The sequence below is a fragment of the Oryza sativa genome, chromosome 1 (assembly GCF_034140825.1).
Source record: "Oryza sativa Japonica Group chromosome 1, ASM3414082v1".
NCBI lineage: Eukaryota > Viridiplantae > Streptophyta > Magnoliopsida > Poales > Poaceae > Oryza > Oryza sativa.
Genome location: NC_089035.1, coordinates 19,985,140 through 20,008,081, shown reverse-complemented (window position 1 = coordinate 20,008,081; position 22,942 = coordinate 19,985,140). Strand labels below are relative to the sequence as shown.

The following is a 22,942-nucleotide window of genomic DNA, read 5'->3' as shown; positions in this document are numbered from 1 at the left end:
ATCAAGCAACTTTGATGAAGAAAATTTGTGGAGTAGTACTTCTGAAGCGTGGCAAGTGTTATCCATTTCATATTAATTCCTTATTAGTTTCTCAAACACAATATAAGATACATGCTCGCGCGAATGTGCGGGCTACCTTCCTAGTTTGATTAATATATATAACGAATTAACGATGCACAACTCTTGTTCGTCTGATGACGCTCTCTCTCATGGCCCGATCTTCTAGTAAGGGGATAACTATCGCTTTGATCGAGTGCGGCGTTTGCGACGTGGCTACCAACCAGAACAAGTCCATGACGTCGTGCAATCGCCAAATCATAAACGATGTCGTACCAACCGTGACGCGTGGTTGATGATCCCTGCAATACAAACGAGAGAACACTGCAAAAACAAGATATGATGCAATCTAAATATTGCGAATAGGTAATTAAGCACAGAGGAATAGTTGCGATTGAAGTGGTAGATCTAATCGACCCGGCAAATCAACACACCAACTACTAGGCTCTGAATCTATATTGGCCGACTAATCGAGCGAGGACTAGAGACAAGGTGAATGGCACTCGGCAAAATTCAACTAAACAAAGCCCAATTGTTCTAGAGAGTGTACGTAGTCATTATAGAGGAAATTAGATCTAGGGTTAAGTGTTAATTCGTGGAGGTGGAGGGAGACACTTCCGATATGGGCCTAGTCTATTACAAGGCCTAAGGCCCAAATTCGGTTTCAGCAACAGCACTGCCTTGTTTTGACAATTCCCATTGATTTGGAATGATATAAATATGAGACCAGATGCGTTTAAAAGGTAGCGAGATAAGCTTTCCATGAAGTCCAAGATCACCTAAATCGGAGTTGGCATGAAAGCGCTAGATCCATTTGAAGTCAGTGTTTTCTCCGGGGGCCGAACTAGACTTTGACTTGAAATTATCATTGTAACGTGTGAAGTTATGTGCGTTTCCGACGAAGTAATGTCCTCGTCATGTTTGCTAAAAAAAATGATTGAAATCAACTTTGAAGTTGTCAGTAGATCAAAAGTTTGCTCGAATTTGAATTTGAGTTGAAAAACTTTTTCTCAACTTGCACTTCTTGTTTCCGTCAAGGTTTATCAATAATAATGTTGTACAACGACGATTCTGATTATTTTTTCCGATCCGAATCCGCTCTAATTACGAACAACCTTAGTACACCACCGATATATGTACGTGCTATCTCCCGCTGTGGCGCGTACGTACGTACGTATTGGTTTCCTCGTCTTCTGGCAGCCATGGCGATGGAGACAAGGATCCGTTTGATGGGAATCCAGAACAAGCTGGACGAGTGCCACGTCGGGAAGGCCCCGCTGGAAGTGGGGCCCTCGTACGTGCGCTTCCTCTGCGCCCTCACCGTCAAATACTCCACGCGGCGGCTCGGCGGCGGCGGCGTCGCCGTGCCCCTGCAGCCCGCGGCGCCCCACGGCGGCGGCGGCATCCGCCAGTTCACCATGACGATGCAGAGCGACGTGCGCCCGGTGGACGACCCCTTCGTCTTCCTCTACCGCGACGCGGCGCGGCGGGTGGTGTGGGCCGCCATGGTCGCCGCCCTCCCGGGGCTCGACCGCTACGACCTCTCCGACGGCAACTGGGAGACGCCCAGGCCCGACGCCGCCGTCGCCGCTTGGATCCACGGCCTCGCGCGGGCGAGCTACCTCGGCCGTGGCAAGCGCGTCGGCCACTACCGCGTCGTCGTGTTCGTCGAGGTGGAGGTGGAGCTCGTGTTCAGCGAGCCCAAGGCGCTCGTCGCCGACGTCGTGGCGGCCGGCGGCGGCGCCGGGAAGCCGTGCGGGATCTGCCTGGACGACCTCGACGCCGACGGCCTGACGACGCCGGTGAGGCTGCCGTGCGGCCACGCGTTCCACGGGCAGTGCATCGCCGGGTGGCTGCTGGAGGGGAGGACGTGCCCGATGTGCCGACGAGACTTCTCCCGCCTCGTCCTCGCGCCGTCATGCTACCAGCAATATGGTGCCCCTAGAATATCACAGTTGGCCCAACTAGGTTGGACATTTATCTCTTCGGTTTGAGGATTGATGAAAAATTGAAATGGTTAATTAATTGACAATATGATGATTACTATTACACACTACTACAAAATATTAAATAGGTCTCGCCACTATACGTGCCAGAAAATTGAAATGGTTAATTAATTGACAATATGATGATTACTATTACACACTACTACAAAACATTAAATAGGTCTCGTCACTATATGTGCAGGTAGTGCTAAAACCGGCACCTATGTTTTTCCTATTCTTCCGTTTTTTCATTCCTGTTATTCAAAGGGGCCCTAAAGGTGCTGGTTTTTTTTAGAAAACCGACACCCTATCAAACAAGCCGAGCCGACATACAGCCTTATCCACTCGCCGAGTGAGGGGGCAACCTTATCCTCTCACCCGTGACCACTCTCTCTCTCTCACCCTCTCCTTTCTCTCTCTCTCTCTCTCTTGGCGCTTTCGAGGGAGGCGACGGCTGCGGCGGCGGGAGGCGATGGCAGCGGCGGCGGGAGGAGAGGCGGCAGTGGCGAGCGGCGCCCTCCCCTCTGCTAGATCTGGCGGGAGGGGAGGCGGTGGCGGCGGGTCAGCGGCAGAAGTGGATGCGGCGTCGGTGGGTCGGCAGCGGGAGGGGAGGCGCACGGCGTTGGTCCGACAGCCCGGCGGCGGTGCCCTCCCCTTCGCCAGTTCTGGCGGGGGAGGTGGCGACAATGGCCCGGCGGCGGGAGGTGGCGACGGCGGCATCCTCGGCAGCAGCAGCGGTGCTGGCGGCGCCCTCCTCTCCATCCGGCAGTGGCGGTGGTGATGAAGGCAGCCTCCTCCTCGATAATGTGTGTTCTTGATGAATGTGTTTGATTCTTGATGAATGTGTGTGACTGTGTTCTTGATGAATGTGTTCTTGATGTTGATGTGTTGTTCTTGATGAAATTTTAGGATTTGGGTTTTAGATTGGATCGGCTTGACGGCTCAATGCATCGGCTCGATGAATTGAGCCGATTTTTTTTTGCTCATGGGCGCCTCAAAGGTGCGGATTTTCGAGCCGTCACATTTGACCTGGGGAAATCAGTGTCGCCTCCCGGCTGCCGGTACCCAAGGGGGTTTTTCAACCGGCACCCTTTAGAGTTTCTGTAGTAGTGATAGATGAATCGATATGATTAAACTCGATATATCTTGTAAAGTAATTAACCAATATCGGGTCCACGTACCCACCCTATAGTAAAATATATATTTCTAGCGAATTGAGCGTACTTCAACAGGTTAGGTTCTTTGTGGTAGAACTAGCCCATCTAGATTCAAATCCTAGATTTGACACGGGTACTCGTATTTATCGTTAATTATTCTTTCAGTGGTAGACGGTGTACCTATAGTGACTTCATCAATCTCAAGATATGCTGGCACAGTCTTTCAGAGATGCCCATAGAAATAGGGTGTGCATTTGTGCGTTCATAGGGATAAGTGTGCACGCGTTGTGAGCGTCTACGTTCTCTATTTCTAAAAAAATTATATTTCTAGTATGGCCAATGTTAACGTACATAGTTGTCCGTGCAGTATCATGTACATTCAGTACCAATAACCCTCATCGGCTCATCGCGATCTCAATCACCACAGTGGTCAGCCATTGGAGTGAGAGGGACAATGCCAACACATTATATAATGGGGATGGGTTCACATCCTTTATCATAATGACACTAAAATTATATATACTGATAATAGTAGCTAGGTATCCTTATCTGTTGGCGCTAATGGGTAATATAGTGCAGATCAATTTATTAATTTTTGGGATAACTTTTATCGAGGATTCATTTTTAAAACATGGGTTTTTTTTAATGGATCAAGCAAAAATTATGGTGCCAAGGTTTCAGCGAGTGAGCACTTCTTTCGTGGCATCGACATTTTCCTTTTTCCTCGTCCCCATCTATTTCTTCAGTTGATTGATATTAAGAAATTAATAACGAAGTGAAACAACAGTACCACGTTCCCTAACCTTTTCGTCTGCAACTACTACCCATGGTAATGATGAAAAAAAACGATTTTAACCGTGAATATACGTTAACTAATTACAATTTAATTTGGTATTTCGTTGTAATATGTAGATATGAATTTTAAGTTGAATGTTTGAGGAGAGATATATCGCATATTAATATATTTTCTTAAATTTTTTTAAAAAAAAATCATAACTATTTAAGTGACATATGCCCTCGAGAGTTTAGAATAGTTTTCTCCTAATGTCCCATTGAACTTCTTTGTTTTGTTTGGAGAGGACTTAATTAGTTCCGAATAGGGTTTTCAAAAGCGCTCGGTTTTCATGAATCCGTTGGTTATTGGTTTATCTGTATAGCTTTGTTCCAAAATCATTACTACCTACATCTAGTCCAGATTCATAGTATAGTATTAAGATGTGTTCCATCTACTTAAAAATTGCTATATTTTGGAATTGAGGGAGTAGTTTTTATTGGTTTTTGATAAACAGTGAGAAGCGATTTTCATTTTCAACGTGGAAAGGTAAACCATAACCCACTAGCTACTTTCAGGTTATCTTCCCTGATCGAGCTCGATCGACTGCCTCGACAACTTCGATTGAGATTTGAGGACTAACTAACGGATTTCCGACTCTGATTAATTTCGTCCCGATTCATCCGAGTCGGATTGCACATCCGAGTCCGATAATCAGACTCAGACAGCAAACTAATTACAGTAATTAATACTACTGCCTATATTAGGAGGGCGATGCATGAGCTAGCTAGCCGAACGTGCTCTTCATCTCTCGCATCGAGCAGGTTGCTAGCTAGCCGTCCAGCGCGCGGGAAGAAAGCTTAGCTGCTGATCGAACGAGATCAGCCGGCGGCCGGCGGCCATGGCGATGGAAACGATAATACGCTTACGGAGCAGCAGCAAGCAGCTGGAGGGCCACCACGGGACGGCGCCGCTGGAGGAGGGCCCCTCGTACGTGCGCTTCGTCTGCGACGTCAAGGTGCGGTGCTGGTCGCGGCGGCTCGGCGGCGGAGGCGAGCCCGTGCGCCACGACGGCATCAAGTTCACGCTGGAGACGGAGCGCAAGCACGTGCTGGACGGCGCCGGCGGCGACGTCTTCCTCGACTACGAGGAGACGCGGCGGATGGCGTGGGCCGTGTTCACCGGGATGCGGGAGCTCCGCTGCGTCGACCTCTCCCGCAGCAACTGGGCGACGCCCATGCCCGACGACGACGCCGCCGCGTGGATCCACCGCGCGGTGAGGCGGAACCACGACGACGGCCTCGCCGGCGGCCACTACCGCTTCGCCGCGCGCGTGAAGGTGGCGGTGGAGCTGGTGTTCAGCGAGCCCGTGTCGCTCGTCCGCGGGCTGGTCTGGCTGGAGACGCGCGCCGGCGACACCTGCGGGATCTGCCTGGACGGCCTGACGGCCAGCGAGAGGTGCAAGACGCCGCCGGCGAACCTGCCGTGCGGGCACGCGTTCCACCCGCCGTGCATCACCAGGTGGCTGTTCAAGGGGACCACCTGCCCGATCTGCCGCGACGACCTCACCGGCCTCGCCGCCGCGCCATGGGAGAGCGGCGTGATGTCGTGCCCTGGGTGCATCATGCCATCCACGCCGTGCGTCGAAGATTGCCCGAGCCTGAAGGCTCTCTCTCTCAACAGCTAGATGGAGTAGTATAGAAGCTTTGCAGATTTCAACAGATAGTCAAGCTTGACACTTATTAAGATTTTTGGATTCTACTTGTAACGTAGCCATTGTTTAGATTATCTCATTCTCAGATGTGCTTGAGATTATTTGTAAAGCTAGCTGCTTGCAGAAGTGAATATGTAAGAATTCGCCTCCTGACTCTTGTTGGTCCATGCTGACTCAGCCGAGTTGACTATAATCAGCTTGTCATATCATCTGAAACCGAGTACAATAATGACCTGAGATCTCGGGTATCCTAGCATTGCAAGTTGAATAACGTATTGTATCTAGTATTATAGTTCGAAGATGTTATTTGAATTCGATGTCCACTGAGGACCCAAATTGAACTTAAACAATTGGTGAGGCCATCGTGGACCAGCAGGATTTCGGCCTTCCCACTCGAGTGTGCGGGAATTTTTGGTCCACGCATGTTTTCCCATTTAAGGAATAAATCTACATTTCGTCCCTAAACTCATGCACTTGATTCAATCGCACACCTCAACTGAAACATACCTAAATGGGACCCACATGTCAGTGAGTAAAACAATAAAAATAAATTTTAGACCCCTCTCTCAGGTGGATGGTAGCAGCGCCGAGCGAGACGGAGCGCTGCGAGCTTAGCGGCAGTATAGGACAATGGGAACCATGTGGCGGCGGGGCTTGAGGCCGCATGACAGTGGGAGCGGCGGGGCTTGCTACCTTTATTGCTACTAGGTGACGAGAGAGCAGAGGTGAGAAAGCCTCGTTGTCGCCTCCTCTCTCCCTTCCCTGCCGCTGCCTCCCCTCCCGCGCCCCTCCTCCACCACCTCATTCCCGCCCTCGCCAACTCTAGCCTCGCCAGCGCCTCCACTCCTTCTTCCCCACCACTGTAGGGGTCGGTGACATTTGGGTCCTAGGCGAGGGCATCTCTATCGCCCGGGTTGATGGCAACGGCGGGTGGGTGGAGGAGGAGGTGAGATGAGGGCGTTGGGTGTGGGTGGCGACGCGGCATTGGCTGCCTCCTCCTCCCTCAGTGTGGAGATTATGGATATCCCATATCTACATGGCAGTTATAGTTTAGTTGGGTACACGGTATCAAATATAGATAGAATATCTTTATGAGGACTCGGGTTAGTTTCTAGACTTGTTTATCAAGGAAATACCCGGGATCTTAGTCGGTTACGATTGTATTTTATCTATAATCACATATTTCGTTAGGGATATGGACTGTATTTTGTAATACGGACCCCTTCCCCTATATAAGGAGGGGTCCGGGTTCTTCTCGGGACACCTTTTTTCCCCCATATCATACGATCAACAATATACTCGGTGGAATCATCCCCGGACAGGAGTAGGGTATTACTTCTTGAATAAGAAGGCCTGAACCTGTATAAAACTCCTTGTCTTCAAACCCATCCACTTTTCTAGCTTGATAGCCAACCCCTTTAAGTATTGCCAAAATCTTGTTTCGACAGTTGGCGCACCAGGTAGGGGCAGCGTCAAGTTCTTTGCCGATTAGTGCGATGGGTTCCGTCTCCGGCATCGACGACCTCGTCTTCCCTCCCGGGCAGGCGTTTCGGTTCGGCAGCCTCGACTTCATCACCAACAACTTCGGCAAGATCTCTCTCCTCGACTCGGATCCAAACCAGTCGGGAAAGAAACAGGTCTCAGCCCCGTTCGGTATTCCGGACTCGGCCAACATCTACTCCAAGCTTATCTCGATTGAGTCGGCTTCAAACCACTCGGACGAGATCCCATCTACTCCGACACCACCAGATCAAGATGATGGGGCCTACCCGCCAATCCTGATGAAACTCCCCGACGATTTGGCTGCCGTCTTCACTACAAGGGCGTCTTCTCCCCGTAGGCCTAGGCGGAAGTCGGCTTCAACACCGATCCTGCCTAGCTCCAAAGAAGTCGGCGTCATACTCCAGCCACTCGGCACAATTTCGACGGATCAACTGGAAGGCTATTTCAGCTCCCCCGGCGTCGACTCACGACCAACAGAGATCGTGGAGTACGGCGAATTCGGCTACCGCTACGACAACAGCAACCTCGACGACTTCGACGAGAGCTTTGAAGACAATTACACCCCTCTCTACTTCGGCATCTTCATGGCCGACAACGAGACGAAAGAACAACGCCAAGCCCGAGAAGCAGAAGCACGACACGTACAGCAGGAAGCCCAGCGACGCCGACTGGAAGAGGAGCGCCAAGCACAAGAGCAAGAACGGCTGCGGCGAGAGCAACAAAAACGCAAACGGGCTGCAAAGGAGGCCGAGGACCGACGACAACGAGCCTTGGACGCAGGGCGACGAGCACGAGATCTCATCAGGCAGCAAGACATCGAGGGGACAGCGGTCTTTCGCACCCCTCAACAGAACGCTGTCGCTGCGAGCACCCTTCTCGACACCCTCCTCGAAGAAGACGCACTCAATCAAGCTGATCACGTCGTCAACATCTTGAACCAGACCAAGACCATGATCGCCGCTTCGGTCCCGGTTAACTCCGGAAGCATCCGCACGCCGACTGGCAGCCGGGCTCCCCATCTCCGATCTCATGATTACCACCAGCCAAGCCTCAGCATCGCCGGCACAGGATCCAATCGCAGGAGCAGGGGCCACGACGAGCGATCTGTTCACTCGCCTCCTGAGTGACACAGGGAGCGCCGAGTTGAACGGCCACGCTCCCCACCTCGCCAGCGTCCTGTCGATCTTCGCGATACGATTAACCAGCACCGTGCAGCACGAGGTCACCGCCATTCACCAGATCGCTATGACAACGATGTGGATGGAGTGGCTGCCTTTACTAACGACCTGCGTCGAGTGGATTGGCCAGCCGGCTTCAAGCCGACTGGAATCGAGAAGTATGACGGCACCACTAATCCGGAGTCTTGGCTTACCGTCTACGGTCTCGCAATCCGTGCAGCAGGAGGAGACAGCAAGGCCATGGCAAACTACTTACCTGTGGCCCTAGCTGATTCTGCCTGGTCCTAGCTCCATGGATTACCCTGTGGCACGATTGGATCATGGGCAGAACTTCGTGACCACTTTATCGCCAACTTCCAGGGCACCTTTGGACGCCCCGGCACACAGTTTGATCTCTACAACGTCATTCAGAAGTCTGGAGAATCCCTTTGAGATTACATCCGACGCTTCTCTGAACAGCGCAACAAGATCTCCGACATTACCGACGACGTCATCATCGCCGCTTTCACCAAAGGAATTCGCCACGAAGATCTAGTCGGCAAGTTCGGGCGCAAGCTTCCAAGACAGTCAAACAGATGTTTGAAAAAGCCAACGAATATGCCAAAGCCGAAGACGCCATTATCGCATCCAAGCAGTCGGGTCCTACTTGGAAGCCAAAGAAAGATGCGCCGACTACGGGAGGGGGTGGAAGTAACAATCACAAGGACCGCAAGCGTAAGCCCGAGGAACTCGTCGCGACTACTACACACTCCTCCCGACAACGTTCGCGCGTCAACACTTTTGACAAGATCATGAACTCCCAATGTCCGCATCATCCCAACTCCAACCACGGAGCTAAAAATTGCTTCGTCTACAAGCAGTTTGCAGAGCAATATGCCAAGAATGCACGGAAGACCCCTGACGGAGAACAAAGCACGTCGAAAAAGAAGGATGATGATGATGATGCCCCGACAGGTTTTCAAGATCACCGCAAGGAGCTCAACCATATCTTTGGTGGCCCTCTAGCTTACGAATCTAAAAGAAAGCAAAAGCTGACTGAAAGGGAGATCATTGCAGTTCAGCCGGATACGCCCTAATATCTTCGGTGGTCGGAGATAACAATCAAGTTTGACCACTCGGATCGTCCTGACCGAGTGATCCACCCAGGGCGGTACCCCCTGGTACTAGACCCAGTGGTTCGCAACGTCAAGCTTCGCAGATCTCTCATCGATGGTGGCAGCGCACTCAATATCATCTTCGCCAAAACCCTGGACGACATGCAGATCCCGCGCACCGTGTTAAAGCCGAGTAACGCACCCTTCCACGGAGTCATCCCAGGGCTATCAGCAACACCACTCGGCCAGATTACTCTTCCGGTCACTTTTGGTACTCGGGAGAACTTCCGCACAGAGAACATCTGCTTCGAAGTCGCCGATTTCGAGACAGCGTATCACGCCATACTCGGACGCCCGGCGTTAGCCAAGTTCATGGTCGTCCCGCACTACACCTACATGATGATGAAGATGCCTGGTCCTCGAGGAGTCATATCCCTACGGAGCGACATCAAGCAAGCCGTCACATGTGACAAGGAAAGTTGCAAGATGGCTCAAACCCGTGAGATCGCGATTGCTCGAGAAGACATCCGACTGGCTGCAACCACGGCAAGCGAAGGAGAAATGCTTACGGCCAAGATCTCAAAGAGTGGAGAAAGCGAAGCCAAGACCAAGAAAATTCCCCTAAATCCTTCTAATCCTACTAAAACTACTGTAATAGGCGCGGAGTTAGATTGTAAATAGGAAAGCGCGCTCATCACCTTTCTTCAAAACAATAAAGATATCTTTGCGTGGAAACCATCTGATATGCCTGGTATTCCTAGAGAGGTGATTGAGCACTCTTTGCATGTTAAGGAAGACGCTAAACCCATCAAACAACGACTCCGCCGCTTTGCACAAGACAGGAAGGACGCGATCAAGGAGGAATTGACCAAGCTGTTAGCAGCAGGCTTCATCAAATAAGTCCTTCATCCCGACTGGCTGGCTAACCCAGTCCTAGTTCGGAAGAAGACTGGGCAATGGCGCATGTGTGTCGATCACACCGACCTCAACAAGTCTTGCCCCAAAGATCCTTTCGGGCTGCCTCGCATTGACCAGGTAGTCGACTCGACCGCCGGCTGCAAGCTACTCAGTTTTTTGGATTGCTACTCGGGATATCATCAGATCCGATTGAAAGAATCCGACTGCTTGAAGACTTCGTTCATCACGCCCTTTGGGGCCTACTGCTACATCACCATGCCTTTCAGATTGAAGAACGCGGGAGCAACTTATCAACGCATGATCCAGAGATGTTTCTCGACTCAGATTGGTCGCAATGTTGAAGCCTATGTGGATGATGTAGTCGTCAAGACCAAGTAGAAGGATGATTTGATTACGGATCTGGAAGAAACCTTTGCGAGCATACGCGCTTTCAGGATGAAATTAAACCCTGAAAAATGCACCTTCGGAGTACCGTCAGGGAAGTTGCTTGGATTTATGGTGTCTCACAGAGGTATACAGGCCAACCCGGAGAAAGTCAACGCCATCCTCAACATGAAACCGCCGAGCTCTCAGAAAGATGTTCAAAAGCTGACTGGATGCATGGCGGCGCTCAGCCAGTTTGTCTCACGACACGGCGAGCGGAGGATGCCCTTCTTCAAACTATTAAAGAAAACAGACAATTTCCAGTGGGGACCCGAAGCATAGAAAGCCTTCGAAGACTTCAAGAAACTTCTCACCACTCCACCAGTTTTGGCCTCGCCACACCCACAAGAGTCGTTATTACTATACGTATCGGCCACCTCTCAGATTGTGAGCGCGGTCCTGGTTGTCGAGCGTGAAGAAGAAGGCCATGTTCAGAAAGTCCAGCGACCGATCTACTTCGTTAGCGAGGTTTTGGCCGATTCCAAGACGAGATATCCTCAAGTTCAGAAGCTGTTGTACGGTGTTCTAATCATCGTCAGGAAATTATCCCACTATTTCCAAGGCCACTCGGTCACGGTGGTTACATCATTTCCACTCGGCGATATACTCCATAATCGTGAAGCAAACGGGCGAATCGCAAAGTGGGCCTTAGAATTGATGTCCTTGGATATATCGTTCAAGCGGCGAACTTCGGTCAAATCCCAAGCTTTAGCCGACTTTGTCGCCGAGTGGACCGAGTGCCAAGAGGACAAGCCCGAGGAAAAGATCAAGTATTGGACTATGCACTTTGACGGGTCAAAGAGACTTTCAGGCACTGGGGTCGGAGTTGTTTTAATTTCCCCAACTGGAGAAAGACTGAGCTATGTGCTATGGATACATTTTTCTGCATCTCACAACGTGGCAGAATACGAGGCGCTCCTCCACGGACTACGTATCGCAATCTATTTGGGAATCAGGCGTCTGATAGTTCGCGAAGATTCACAGTTAGTTGTTAACCAAGTTATGAAAGAGTGGTCCTGCCTCGACGACAACATGATCGCTTATCGACAAGAGGTACGAAAGTTGGAAGATAAGTTCGATGGACTCGAACTCACTCACGTTCTTCGGCATAATAATGAAGCAGCTGACAGACTAGCGAATTTTGGATCCAAACGCGAAGCGGCTCCTTCTGATGTGTTTGTCGAACATCTTCATGAGCCAACCGTACCCAAGAGAGAAACAGCTGAACCCGCGGACACTCAAGACATAGCTATGGTCGAAACCGACTGGAGAGAGCCTCTTATACGATTTCTGACCTCCCAAGAACTCCATCAAGATAAAGACGAAGCCGAGCGGATTTCCAGGCGCAGCAGGCTTTATATTATTCATGAGACCGAGCTGTACAGGAAAAGTCCATTAGGAATTCTGCAACGCTGTGTATCCTTAGAAGAAGGGAGACAATTGCTGAAGGACATGCATTCTGGTATCTGTGGCAACCATGCTGCTGCACGCACCATTGTCGGCAAGGTTTTTTCTGGCCCACCGCTGTGTCCGATGCCGACAAGATCGTGCGGACATGTGAAGGTTGTCAATTTTTCGCCAGACAAACTCATCTGCCAGCCTAAGAGTTGCAAACCATCCCGCTGTCCTGGCCGTTTGCGGTTTGGGGGCTTGACATGGTCGGCCCGTTCAAAAAGGCAGTCGGCGGTTACACACATATCTTCGTGGCTATCGACAAATTCTCCAAATGGATTGAAGCTAAACCGGTCATCACGATCACGGCAGACAAAGCTAGAGATTTTTTCATCAACATTGTGCATCGGTTTGGGGTACCTAATCGGATTATTACTGATAATGGCACTCAATTCACTGGTGGAGTATTTAAAGATTTTTGTGAAGACTTCGGCATCAAAATTTGCTATGCCTCCGTAGCGCATCCTATGAGCAATAGGCAAGTTGAACGAGCCAACGGCATACTACTCCAAGGAATAAAGGCACGAGTTTTTGACCGACTGAATCCCTATGCCGGCAAATGGGTGGAACAGCTGCCATCTGTACTTTGGTCCTTGCGCACCACCCCCAGTCGGGCTACGGGCTAGTCGCCATTCTTCCTAGTTTATGGAGCAGAGGCAATGTTGCCAAGTGAAGTAGAATTTGAATCTTTGTGTTTTCGCAATTTTCGCAAAGAGCGCTACGGAGACGACCGAGTGGATGATTTGCACCGACTGGAAGAGGCCCGCGAAGCAGCCTTAATTCAGTCGGCCCGATACTTGCAAGGGTTGCGTCGTTATCACAATTTGATGAGCCACTCAGTTCGAAGTTAGACTCCTGGAGCTGGGCAATCCGATCTCTTAGATCGTGCTCGGTTTTCTTGGCAAGCTCTTTTGCCTCGTGCAGTTGATCTCTGACAGCTTCAAGGGTTCCAAGATCAGGAACTAATTTCTCTAGGGTTGCAGTCTTCGCCTCGTTCCTAAGGTGAATCCTCTGCAAAACAGTTTTATTAGCGCTCGAGCTAAATGGCGAACAAGATGGTTGAGGTCAGGCGTCAGAGAGCTTACGTTTATAATGCGAGTCGCCTGGCCGAGTGATTTTTCAGTAGGCATACCTCTTCGTCTTCTTTTTGCCGGTTTATCACAATTCCTTGAGGTTGCAAGTCGTCATCCCACCACTTGACCAGAATTGGAGGGCGCAAATCTTCGGCCGCTTGTATCCGGAGAATTTCCTCTTCATCACTAATCATTGGTCCTAATGCATCCATGAATAACGGTCGAACAATCAAATAGAGTCAGTTAGATCAACGTGGTTTCAGACAAAGTGCTTACCCGTGATGATTTCTGGACGAGAACGAGTGGACTCAGATGCCTTTGAAGGAGATCCAGAACTTCGGTCATTGCTGGCATCTTGACCGCGAGAGCTGTCTGCTTGGGCTTCAACTTCTGGGATCTCTTGGTTTGGCCCTGTGTCCGACTGGTTTCCAGTCGGGGGCTCCTGATTAACTCCGGCTTTAGCTTCGGCCGACTGGTTTTCAGTCGGGGGTTGATCGTCGGATTCTACATTGTCGGTTGCCGGCTGATTGTCACTCGGGTGATCCTCATCAGTCGGCGTGGTTTCTTTGGAAGAACTTGTTTCCATATTAGCCGGATCAGAGTCCTTTCCAGAAGGATCTATATCAGACGGTTTCCTACAAGTTTTTGTTATCAGTATTATTTCTATGCTGGGTGTGCATCAATACAAGGAAGATCGTTATATGATTTGTACCTAGAAGATTTCCTGATCTTTGGCATAGGACGACTAGATGTTTTCTTCTTTGGAGTAGCCTGCTTCTACAGTTCTCTGGTTGTTTCTCTATCTCCAGGCTTTTCGGCGTCGTCGCCTTCGTCGTCACTCAGCACTAACTTCCTCTTACGGGAATCTAACCGGCTGGCTGGATTAGAGGTGTTGGGCTGGGCTTCGGACCGGATCTTTGGTCCCCTGCTCCCTTGACCGATTTGACGGCGAGGTGATCGGCGCTGAGTGATTGGGGGATCCGACTTTATCAGAGCAAATTCCTAGACATAATATCTTCCACTGTCAATTGATTTAACAAAAAGACAAGATCATATTTTTAGGAAGGTTGAAGTGTTTGAGTACATACCGGTGGAGGAGGGTTGAATGCATTGTATGGTACAACTGGCAGCACATGTGAATAGCTGACGACAATAGCATTTGAGAAGATCTTGTACATTCTTTCCTTCATGACCTTGAAGTCAAGAGAGTCTGGATCTTCACGATTTGGATCATGTTTGCCGTCAAACTCAAAAGCCGTGCGGGATCTCTCTTTGATTGGAGCTAATAGACTTTTGATGAAGTGCCGAGTGATTTGTTCTCCATGCAAACCTTGTTCCTTCAGCTTTAGCATGCATTCCATCAATTCCACTGCCTGAGCAGCTTCATCTCCCATAGGCAATGAATTCCATGTGTCCTGGTAAACCGGAGGAAGACAGGAGTACTCGGGTAGTGCGGGTTCAGGATTTTGAACATAAAACCAGTTTGCGTGCCAACCTTTGTTTGAGGTCTTGAAGGGCATGGAGAAATACTTTTGGCTTAGTGTTCCTCTGAGTTGGAAGCCGGCACCCCCAACCACGCATGGTTTGCTCTTGTTCGGTTGGGGTTTGAGGAAGAATATTCGGCGGAATAAGGCGAAATGAGGCCAGATGCCCAGAAAAAGCTTCGCAGGCATGAATGAAATTGGCAATGTGCACTATAGAGTTTGGATTCAGGTGATGCAGGCTAATTCCATAGAAGCTCAGAATTCCTCGGAGGAATCTTTAAGTTGGAAGAGAAAATCCACCATAAAATAAGTGAGAAAATACCACGACCTCGTGTGTATCCGGGGTTGGGAATGCTTCGCCGAACGTCGGTCGCCACCCGATGATCTCCTTCGCCGGAAGAACGCCGTGCGCCACCATTTCCTTCAGATTCTCCTCCGTCATGTCAGAGGGCGCTCACTGACTCTCGAAACTTTCTCTCTCTTCCGCCATGGATGCGAGTCGAATGATCTGATTCGGTCTGAGAAATAGCTGGAGGGGAAGGGGTAATCAGTGCGGTGGGCGCGTGGAGAAGTTTCATGGATTTTTGAGAATGGATTGGGGCAGATTGATGAACCCTAGCTTCGTTGGCGCAGCTTTGTACTGTAGCAAAGAGTGGGGAAATGGCGAGAGTTTCGGCAGGGCAGACGAAGCGTCGCTTGGACTTCGGTGTTTTGTTAGGGTATCGGGAGAGCTAATGGGCCTGGGCCTGTACAGTACTTCAGCCCAATATTATTACCAGCGTGGCCCGTTGTGATCCCTAGGGACTTAGGCGCTTTTTGCTTTGGCACCACGTTTCGTGGGACCTTATAAGGTTGTCAGTCGAAGAGGTGAGGTTGCTTATCAGTTGGAGTTACCTCAATCGTTGGCAGGTGTCCATAATGTGTTCCATGTGTCACAGTTGAAAAAGTGTTTAAGGGTACCCTCTGAGGAAGCTAATCTTGAACAGATAGAAATCCAAGAGGATCTGACATATGTTGAGAAACCAATCCGTATCTTGGAAACAGATGAGAGAAGAACTAGGAATAGAGTTATCCGTTTTTGCAAGGTTCAATGGAGTAATCACTCAGAGGGAGAATCAACTTGGGAACGAGAAGATGAATTAAAGTCAGCTCATCCCCATTTGTTCGCCAGTTCTTCCGAATCTCGAGGACGAGATTCTGTTTAAGGGGGGTAGGTTTGTCACACCCTAAAAATCTCAAATATATAAATTGTTGTTTAATTGGAATTATTAGAATTGATTTTAAAAGCCTAGAAGAGAAGATCTAATTTTAAATGATAAATTCCAATATAAAATTGGGCCAGATAAAATTTTATTAAATACTTTACTTGATTCTATAGTTCCTAGATTTTTCTGGGATTTATTTGAGCCAAGGAAGTATTTTTAATAAATGGAATTGCATTTCATTAATAATTTAAATTGGAAAAAGTTTTGAAAGTTCTCTTTTGGCTTTGGGCCGAAAGTCGTTTCCGTGAGCCGCCGCCGTGCACCCGGTCTACCGTGAACCCTAGCCGCTGACGCAATAATCCCTTTTTTTCTTTTCAAAAATAATTCATTATTGCGTCATAATTCAATTAAAATCCATATAAGTGTTTTAATCCGATTTAATATTTAAAAATTCATAACTAATTCATCTTAGCTCGGATTTAGTTGGTTCAAGTCTCTAAATTTTTCTAAAATTGAGATCTACATGTTAAAAATATCCACATGTACTGTTCATGCTTGTTTATGTGCTGTTTTGGTGATTTTACTCTTTTCTGTTTAGATTTCGACGTTTCCGGAGAGTCCGTTTTCGCAGGAGAAGAATTTGAAGAGTTCCAAGTCCAGCAAGGCAATTCACACAGATCCCAAACAACCCTTTGAGCATGTTGATCCCGTTTAAAGCTATTGTTTCTATTCAACTACTGCATTTATTTTTGAATGTCATTGGGTGGAAATAACCTATTGCCTTGTTATAGCCCTTTTGCTATTGATTCCCTATCCTTGTCACTTGGTTAATAAATTGATTAGCTAGAACATTATATGGTTTTAGCTAAAGTGAATAGGATGCTTAGCCGTGCTTAGAGACACTAGCTCATATAAATGGGACAACTTATGATTCACTATTATTTAATGATGGTTTAATGATAGCTCATGGTGGTCAATCGTGACTGGTTAATTAATTAAATTGCCAACTAAAACTTGATAATGGTGGGTTGTGAGCACATGGTTTTGATGGTCGTGCTCATGACAATTAAGGACCGGTTCACGATTTTCGGTTGTGAAACATTAACCGTGCCAACCACAAGCCAGCGTGGGCAACGGCTTTACCTTTTGTATAGCATGGTTCATTACGGAGCACCAGACTGAGAAGTGGCGGAGATAAGCCCACGGGGGTCGCTGGGGAGTACATGCCTTGTTTATAAGGGGGTGATTATGATCCAGGAACGGTGCGCTGTGGTGGATTGTGTTGTGCGAGGGGTACTATCACAGCTCCTTTCCGAGGTACCGTGGTGGTATTGAGGCACATGGTGACATGTTGTGGGGCTGTGTCTTGTGGGTACAGTGGTACACTTCTGGCCAGAGTAAAACTATTCGAATAGCCGTGCCCGCGGTAATGGCGGGTCTAACAATGTCTTTCGTGATTAGTCTCACACTTCTCACCATAATAAAAGATGCTATAACTGGTAATAATTTATTTAGCTCCTGGTTTGGAATGGTTAATTCCTGGTTTGGAGATAGAACTGTGCAGCCGGGGTTGGTTGTTCAGAATAGTTGGGCCTATGCAACAGGGTATGTTGTATAGCGTTGGATTAATATTGTTTAATTATTACTTAACTATTTTATTAAATTCTGAAATATTTATTAATTGTTGTTTATGCAAATGAAACCCTACTATGCCATCCTTTGTTATCTTGTGCACTTGCATATTTGCTGCGTGGCTTGCTGAGTATGTCATATACTCACCTTGCAATCATTCATCAGAGGAGGAGTTCTGCAGTGATGCTGATGGTATGGAGGATTAGGTGTAGCCCTGGTCAAGCTGCCTGTGGAGTGGAGTCGTCTGCGCCGTTTATCTTATTTTTCCGCTGGTTAGATCTTTATTGATTGAGAGGAACTATCTACCTCTCTGTAATGACATTTTATTCGCTTATTAATTAGAGTAATAATTGTACTCTATTATCAATTTGTTATTGTGTGCCTCGGCTGATTCCTGAACGAGGGTTCACACACATGTAAGCATTTGGAATTTTGGATAGAAATTCCGGGTGTGACAAGTTGGTATCAGAGCCTCCTTGACCCTAGGTTATGCCAAATGGTTACCCATAGAAGCCCTCTAAAAATATTGGAAAAGTAGAACTGTTCTCCTCGCTTTCTCTTTTAATTAAACCAAACTAATGGCACATGCACTTCATAATCTATTTTAGTGGTTCTCATTCAAAATTTATTAATTATTCCAGTGTTGTTAGTACTGTACATCTATTACTGTACTAATGGCCCATTTACCAGCAAAGGTTTTACAACATTGTTTTATTTAATCTTGCTGCAATGAAATAAATTTAGCATGTTGATTTTATAACTTTCTTTTATTTTATTTCTTTTGAAACCTGTTGTTTAAAAGTGCAAAATTTGTGATCCTGTTTCCAACTGTTTCAACGTATCTTGCAAGCTTGGTTTACTTTATTTATTTACTTACCTTTTACTTTGATTTTCTAACTTTATTCAATTTAATCCAAAAACTTGTGCTATTAATTGGATAAATGTCTTAACTCCCTCCTTTCACTTGTCTTTAGATGCCGCGCTACAAGCCTGAGTACTTGTTTGGTACTGAGGGATTTGTCCAGGAGTTGCGTACGATGTCCTTTGCCATAGGCTTTGGGACTGCCCCTTTGTATGCCCAGATTCCTCATGATCATGATGAAGAGAAGTGCCGTGTCAAAGTCACCTTGAACAGTAATCGTGAAGATATCCCATCGGTGATGTTCGAGGCTGGAGGGGGAAACTATATTCATGCATGTCAGGAGGTGGCAAGGATCGCCATAGGAGAGCTCCGTGATCGCTACAGTGATCAGTTGGCCAACACTGAGTATCGCTACCATCCTCTCCAACCCCAGGGAAGTGACCGTGGCAGCTACCTTGAACCTGAGGGGATTGAGAATGATGCCACCACAAGGCATTTGGTTGAGATGCTGTGGGCTATGGATGAGACCCGCGCGGAGATTGTGTTAGCAGCTCAAGATCGTGAAGACCGGAATCGTGGTAAGATTTGCAAACTAGAGGACAAGGTGGATCGTTTGGAAAAGGAACTAGCCGCGTTGAAGGGAGAAGCACCACCACAAAAGGCCAGGGTTCGTCTTACCGCAATGAAGAGAGCTCTATTTGTCCCTCGCTACCAGTTGGCGCCAAAGGTTCGTGTGGTGGAGAAAGAAGCTGCCTCAGCCCCAGCGGATCCTCCGGTCGTCAACGTAAGTGATGATGAAGGAGAAGAATTGAAGCACACCCACTCAAAGGTCGAGTGGGGAGCTACTCAAGATGATGGAGATGAGCCGAACGAGCCTTCAATCAACTCCGATGCCCGGAAGACCTAGAATGCCTTGTCAAGCCGTTGTCCTAGATCGTTGTGTTAGTTTGCTTGTTTTAAGTTTGGTTGTGTGTGTGGGTCTTGCATGTGGTTTACATCAGTGGTGGGATGTAAGCGCATGCGTTTGTTTGCTTTCGAGTGTTAGGTAGTTGGTGAGTTTAGTGGTATGAGAGTCTTCATTTTTGTAATAATGAAACTCAGTTAAAATCAATAAAAGTTAAGTTAGTACAAAAATTAATTCTCTGTCCTAAGTAGTTTTTCCTCGGTTTCTCTTCCTGTGCTCCTGTCCATGCCAGATGGTGCTCACTCGCAGCAACGGGAAAGGCCCCAACATCAACAACAACAACAACAACAATGGAGAGAATCCCACGCTTGCCCAAGTCCTGGCTCAACAGGCACAGCTTATGAACATGATGATGCAGCAACTCCAGAACCAGCAGAACCAGGGAAACAACCATGCACCTCCCCAGAACAAGTTAGCAGAATTTCTTCGTGTGAGGCCGCCTACTTTTTCTAGCACTACTAATCCAGTTGAGGCTGGTGATTGGCTGCACGCCATAGAGAAGAAGTTGGACTTGCTTCAGTGCACTGATCAGGAGAAGGTCTCATTTGCATCACACCAACTGCATGGCCCTGCCTCTGAGTGGTGGGATCACTTCCGCCTTAACAGGACTACTGCTGAACCTATCTCTTGGCTTGAATTCACCGCTGCTTTCCGGAAGACGCATATACCATCGGGAGTGGTGTCTCTCAAGAAGAAGGAATTCAGGTCGCTCACCCAGGGATCCCGCACGGTCACCGAGTATCTGCACGAGTTCAATCGTCTGGCTCGTTATGCTCCGGAAGATGTGCACACTGATGAAGAGCGTCAGGAGAAGTTCTTGGAAGGACTTAATGATGAGCTTTCTTACCCACTCATGACTGGGGATTATCATGATTTCCAGAAGTTAGTGGATAAGGCTATTCGTCAGGAGGACAAGTACAACCGCATGGAGCAGAAGAAACGCCGGATTGCTCACTTCAAGGCACAACAGGGGAATAGTCAGAGGCCGCGTCTTACTTTGGGACCCCAGTCCATGCCACAGGGAGGTTCTTCATCTGTTGTTCGTCCGCAGCGTCAGTTCTTCAACAACAACGCGGGCAACAACATCCGCAACCAAGCTCCACGCCCTATTGCAGCTCTGACACAGCAACAGCCTGCCAAGAAGGAGCAAGGTAGCAAGCCCGGGGTGTGCTTCAACTGTGGTGAACCAGGCCATTACTCTGACAAGTGTCCAAAACCCCGATGCGTGAAGGTTGTCCCTGTCCAGAGCAACTCTACCGCACCAGCATCAAAGGCTCGTGTCAATCATGTTGCTGCTGCAGAAGCTCAAGGTGCTCCAGATGTGATTTTGGGTACGTTCCCTGTTAACTCATTTCCTGCAATAGTGCTTTTTGATTCTGGTGCTACACATTCATTTTTATCTATGAGTTTTGCGGGGAATCATGGGATGGAAGTAGAAGATCTTAGACGTCCTTTGATGGTTAGTACCCCGAGTAATCAAGCACTCTCATTGCAACGTAGCCCCTCTGTCAGAATAGAGATTCAAGGAGTACCATTTCTGGCCAATCTTATTCTGTTAGAATCCAAAGACCTTGATGTCATCCTAGGGATGGACTGGTTAGCCAGATATAAAGGTGTGATAGACTGTGCCAACAGAAAAGTAACTCTCACCAGCAATGATGGTCGAGTTGTAACTGTTCATGCATTGTCTTCTGAGCCTTTAAGGTCAAGTCTGAACCAAATAGCTTTGGAAGAGATTCCCATAGTACAGGAATACCCGGATGTGTTCCCGGACGATTTACCTGGTATGCCGCCTAAAAGAGATATTGAATTCAGAATAGATCTGGTACCAGGAACAACTTTGATCCATAAGAGACCTTATAGAATGGCAGCCAATGAATTAGCAGAAGTCAAGAGACAAGTAGATGATTTGCTTCAGAAAGGATACATCAGACCAAGTTCGTCTCCATGGGGAGCTCCAGTTATTTTTGTGGAAAAGAAAGATCATACCCAGAGGATGTGTGTGGACTATCGTGCACTAAATGATGTGACTATCAAGAATAAGTATCTGCTGCCCAGAATTGATGATTTGTTTGATCAGCTTAAAGGTGCCACCATTTTCTCCAAGATAGATCTCCGATCAGGGTATCACCAGTTGAGGATCAAAGAGGAAGATATACCTAAGACGGCTTTTACCACTAGGTATGGGTTGTTTGAATGTACTGTTATGTCTTTTGGACTTACCAATGCCGCCGCTTTCTTCATGAACTTGATGAATAAGGTGTTTATGGAATACCTAGATAAGTTCGTGGTGGTCTTTATTGATGACATTCTTATCTACTCCCGAACCAAAGAAGAGCATGAAGAACATCTTCGCCTTGCACTAGAGAAGCTACGAGAACATCAACTGTAGGCCAAGTTTAGCAAGTGTGAATTTTGATTGTCTGCAGTGAAGTTCCTTGGTCACGTCATCTCAGCCGGAGGAGTTGCCGTTGATCCTAGTAATGTGGAATCCATAACCAACTGGAAACAACCAAAGACAGTTTCAGAGATTCGCAGTTTCCTGGGTCTTGCGGGTTATTACCGGAGGTTTATAGAGAATTTCTCCAAGATTGCTAAGCCCATGACATGACTGCTTCAGAAAGATGTGAAGTACAAGTGGTCAGAAGAATGTGAGCAGAGTTTTCAAGAGTTGAAAAGTCGCTTAATATCAGCACCCATTTTGATTTTGCCTGATCCAAAGAAGGGTTTCCAAGTGTATTGCGATGCATCTAAGCTTGGGTTAGGTTGTGTTCTGATGCAAGATGGGAAGGTGGTTGCCTATGCATCTCGTCAGTTACGTCCGCATGAGAAGAACTACCCTACTCATGATCTTGAGTTAGCTGCAGTGGTTCATGCGCTGAAGATTTGGCGTCATTATCTTTTCGGTACTCGTACAGAGGTGTACACCAATCACAAGAGTTTAAAGTATATCTTTACTCAGCCAGATCTGAACATGAGACAACGGAGATGGTTGGAATTCATTAAGGATTATGACATGGGAATTCATTATCACCCGGGAAAGACTAATGTTGTAGCAGATGCTCTTAGCAGGAAAGGCTATTGCAATGCTACGGAAGGACGACAGTTGCCATTGGAGTTATGCAAGGAATTTAAAAGATTAAATTTGGGAATTGTCAGTAGAGGTCTTGTTGCAGCCTTAGAAGCGAAGCCCACTCTCATCGATCAGGTTAGAGAAGCCCAAATTAATGATCCTGATATTCAAGAAATTAAGAAGAATATGAGACGAGGAAAAGCTATCGGGTATTTGGAAGATGAGCAAGGAACTGTATGGTTGGGCGAGAGAATCTGCGTCCCAAACAACAAAGATTTAAAAGATGCAATTCTGAAAGAAGCTCATGATACTTTATACTCCATTCACCCTGGTAGTACCAAGATGTACCAAGATCTCAAGGAAAGATTTTTGTGGGCAAGTATGAAGCGTGAGATA

General features: G+C 47.8%; 2 protein-coding genes across 2 annotated transcripts; both read left to right on the top strand.

Moving 5' to 3' along the window:
* The first annotated feature begins 1,080 nt into the window (after positions 1–1,080).
* On the top strand, positions 1,081–2,051 carry LOC136355008 (uncharacterized). The gene has a single exon (XM_066306967.1). It carries the CDS (start codon positions 1,110–1,112, stop codon positions 2,049–2,051), a length of 942 nt encoding a protein of 313 aa, XP_066163064.1. The 5' UTR covers positions 1,081–1,109.
* A 2,476-nt stretch (positions 2,052–4,527) lies between these two features.
* LOC136354955 (uncharacterized) lies at positions 4,528–5,849 on the top strand. The gene has a single exon (XM_066306872.1). The coding sequence runs from the start codon at positions 4,873–4,875 to the stop codon at positions 5,656–5,658; it is 786 nt and encodes a 261-aa protein (XP_066162969.1). The 5' UTR covers positions 4,528–4,872; the 3' UTR covers positions 5,659–5,849.
* The last annotated feature ends 17,093 nt before the right edge of the window (positions 5,850–22,942 follow it).

Excerpts from the sequence above, each read along its gene's own strand:
- LOC136355008 (XM_066306967.1), top strand. The coding sequence starts at position 1,110 with ATGTTGTACAACGACGATTCTGATTATTTTTTCCGATCCGAATCCGCT.
- LOC136354955 (XM_066306872.1), top strand. The coding sequence starts at position 4,873 with ATGGCGATGGAAACGATAATACGCTTACGGAGCAGCAGCAAGCAGCTG.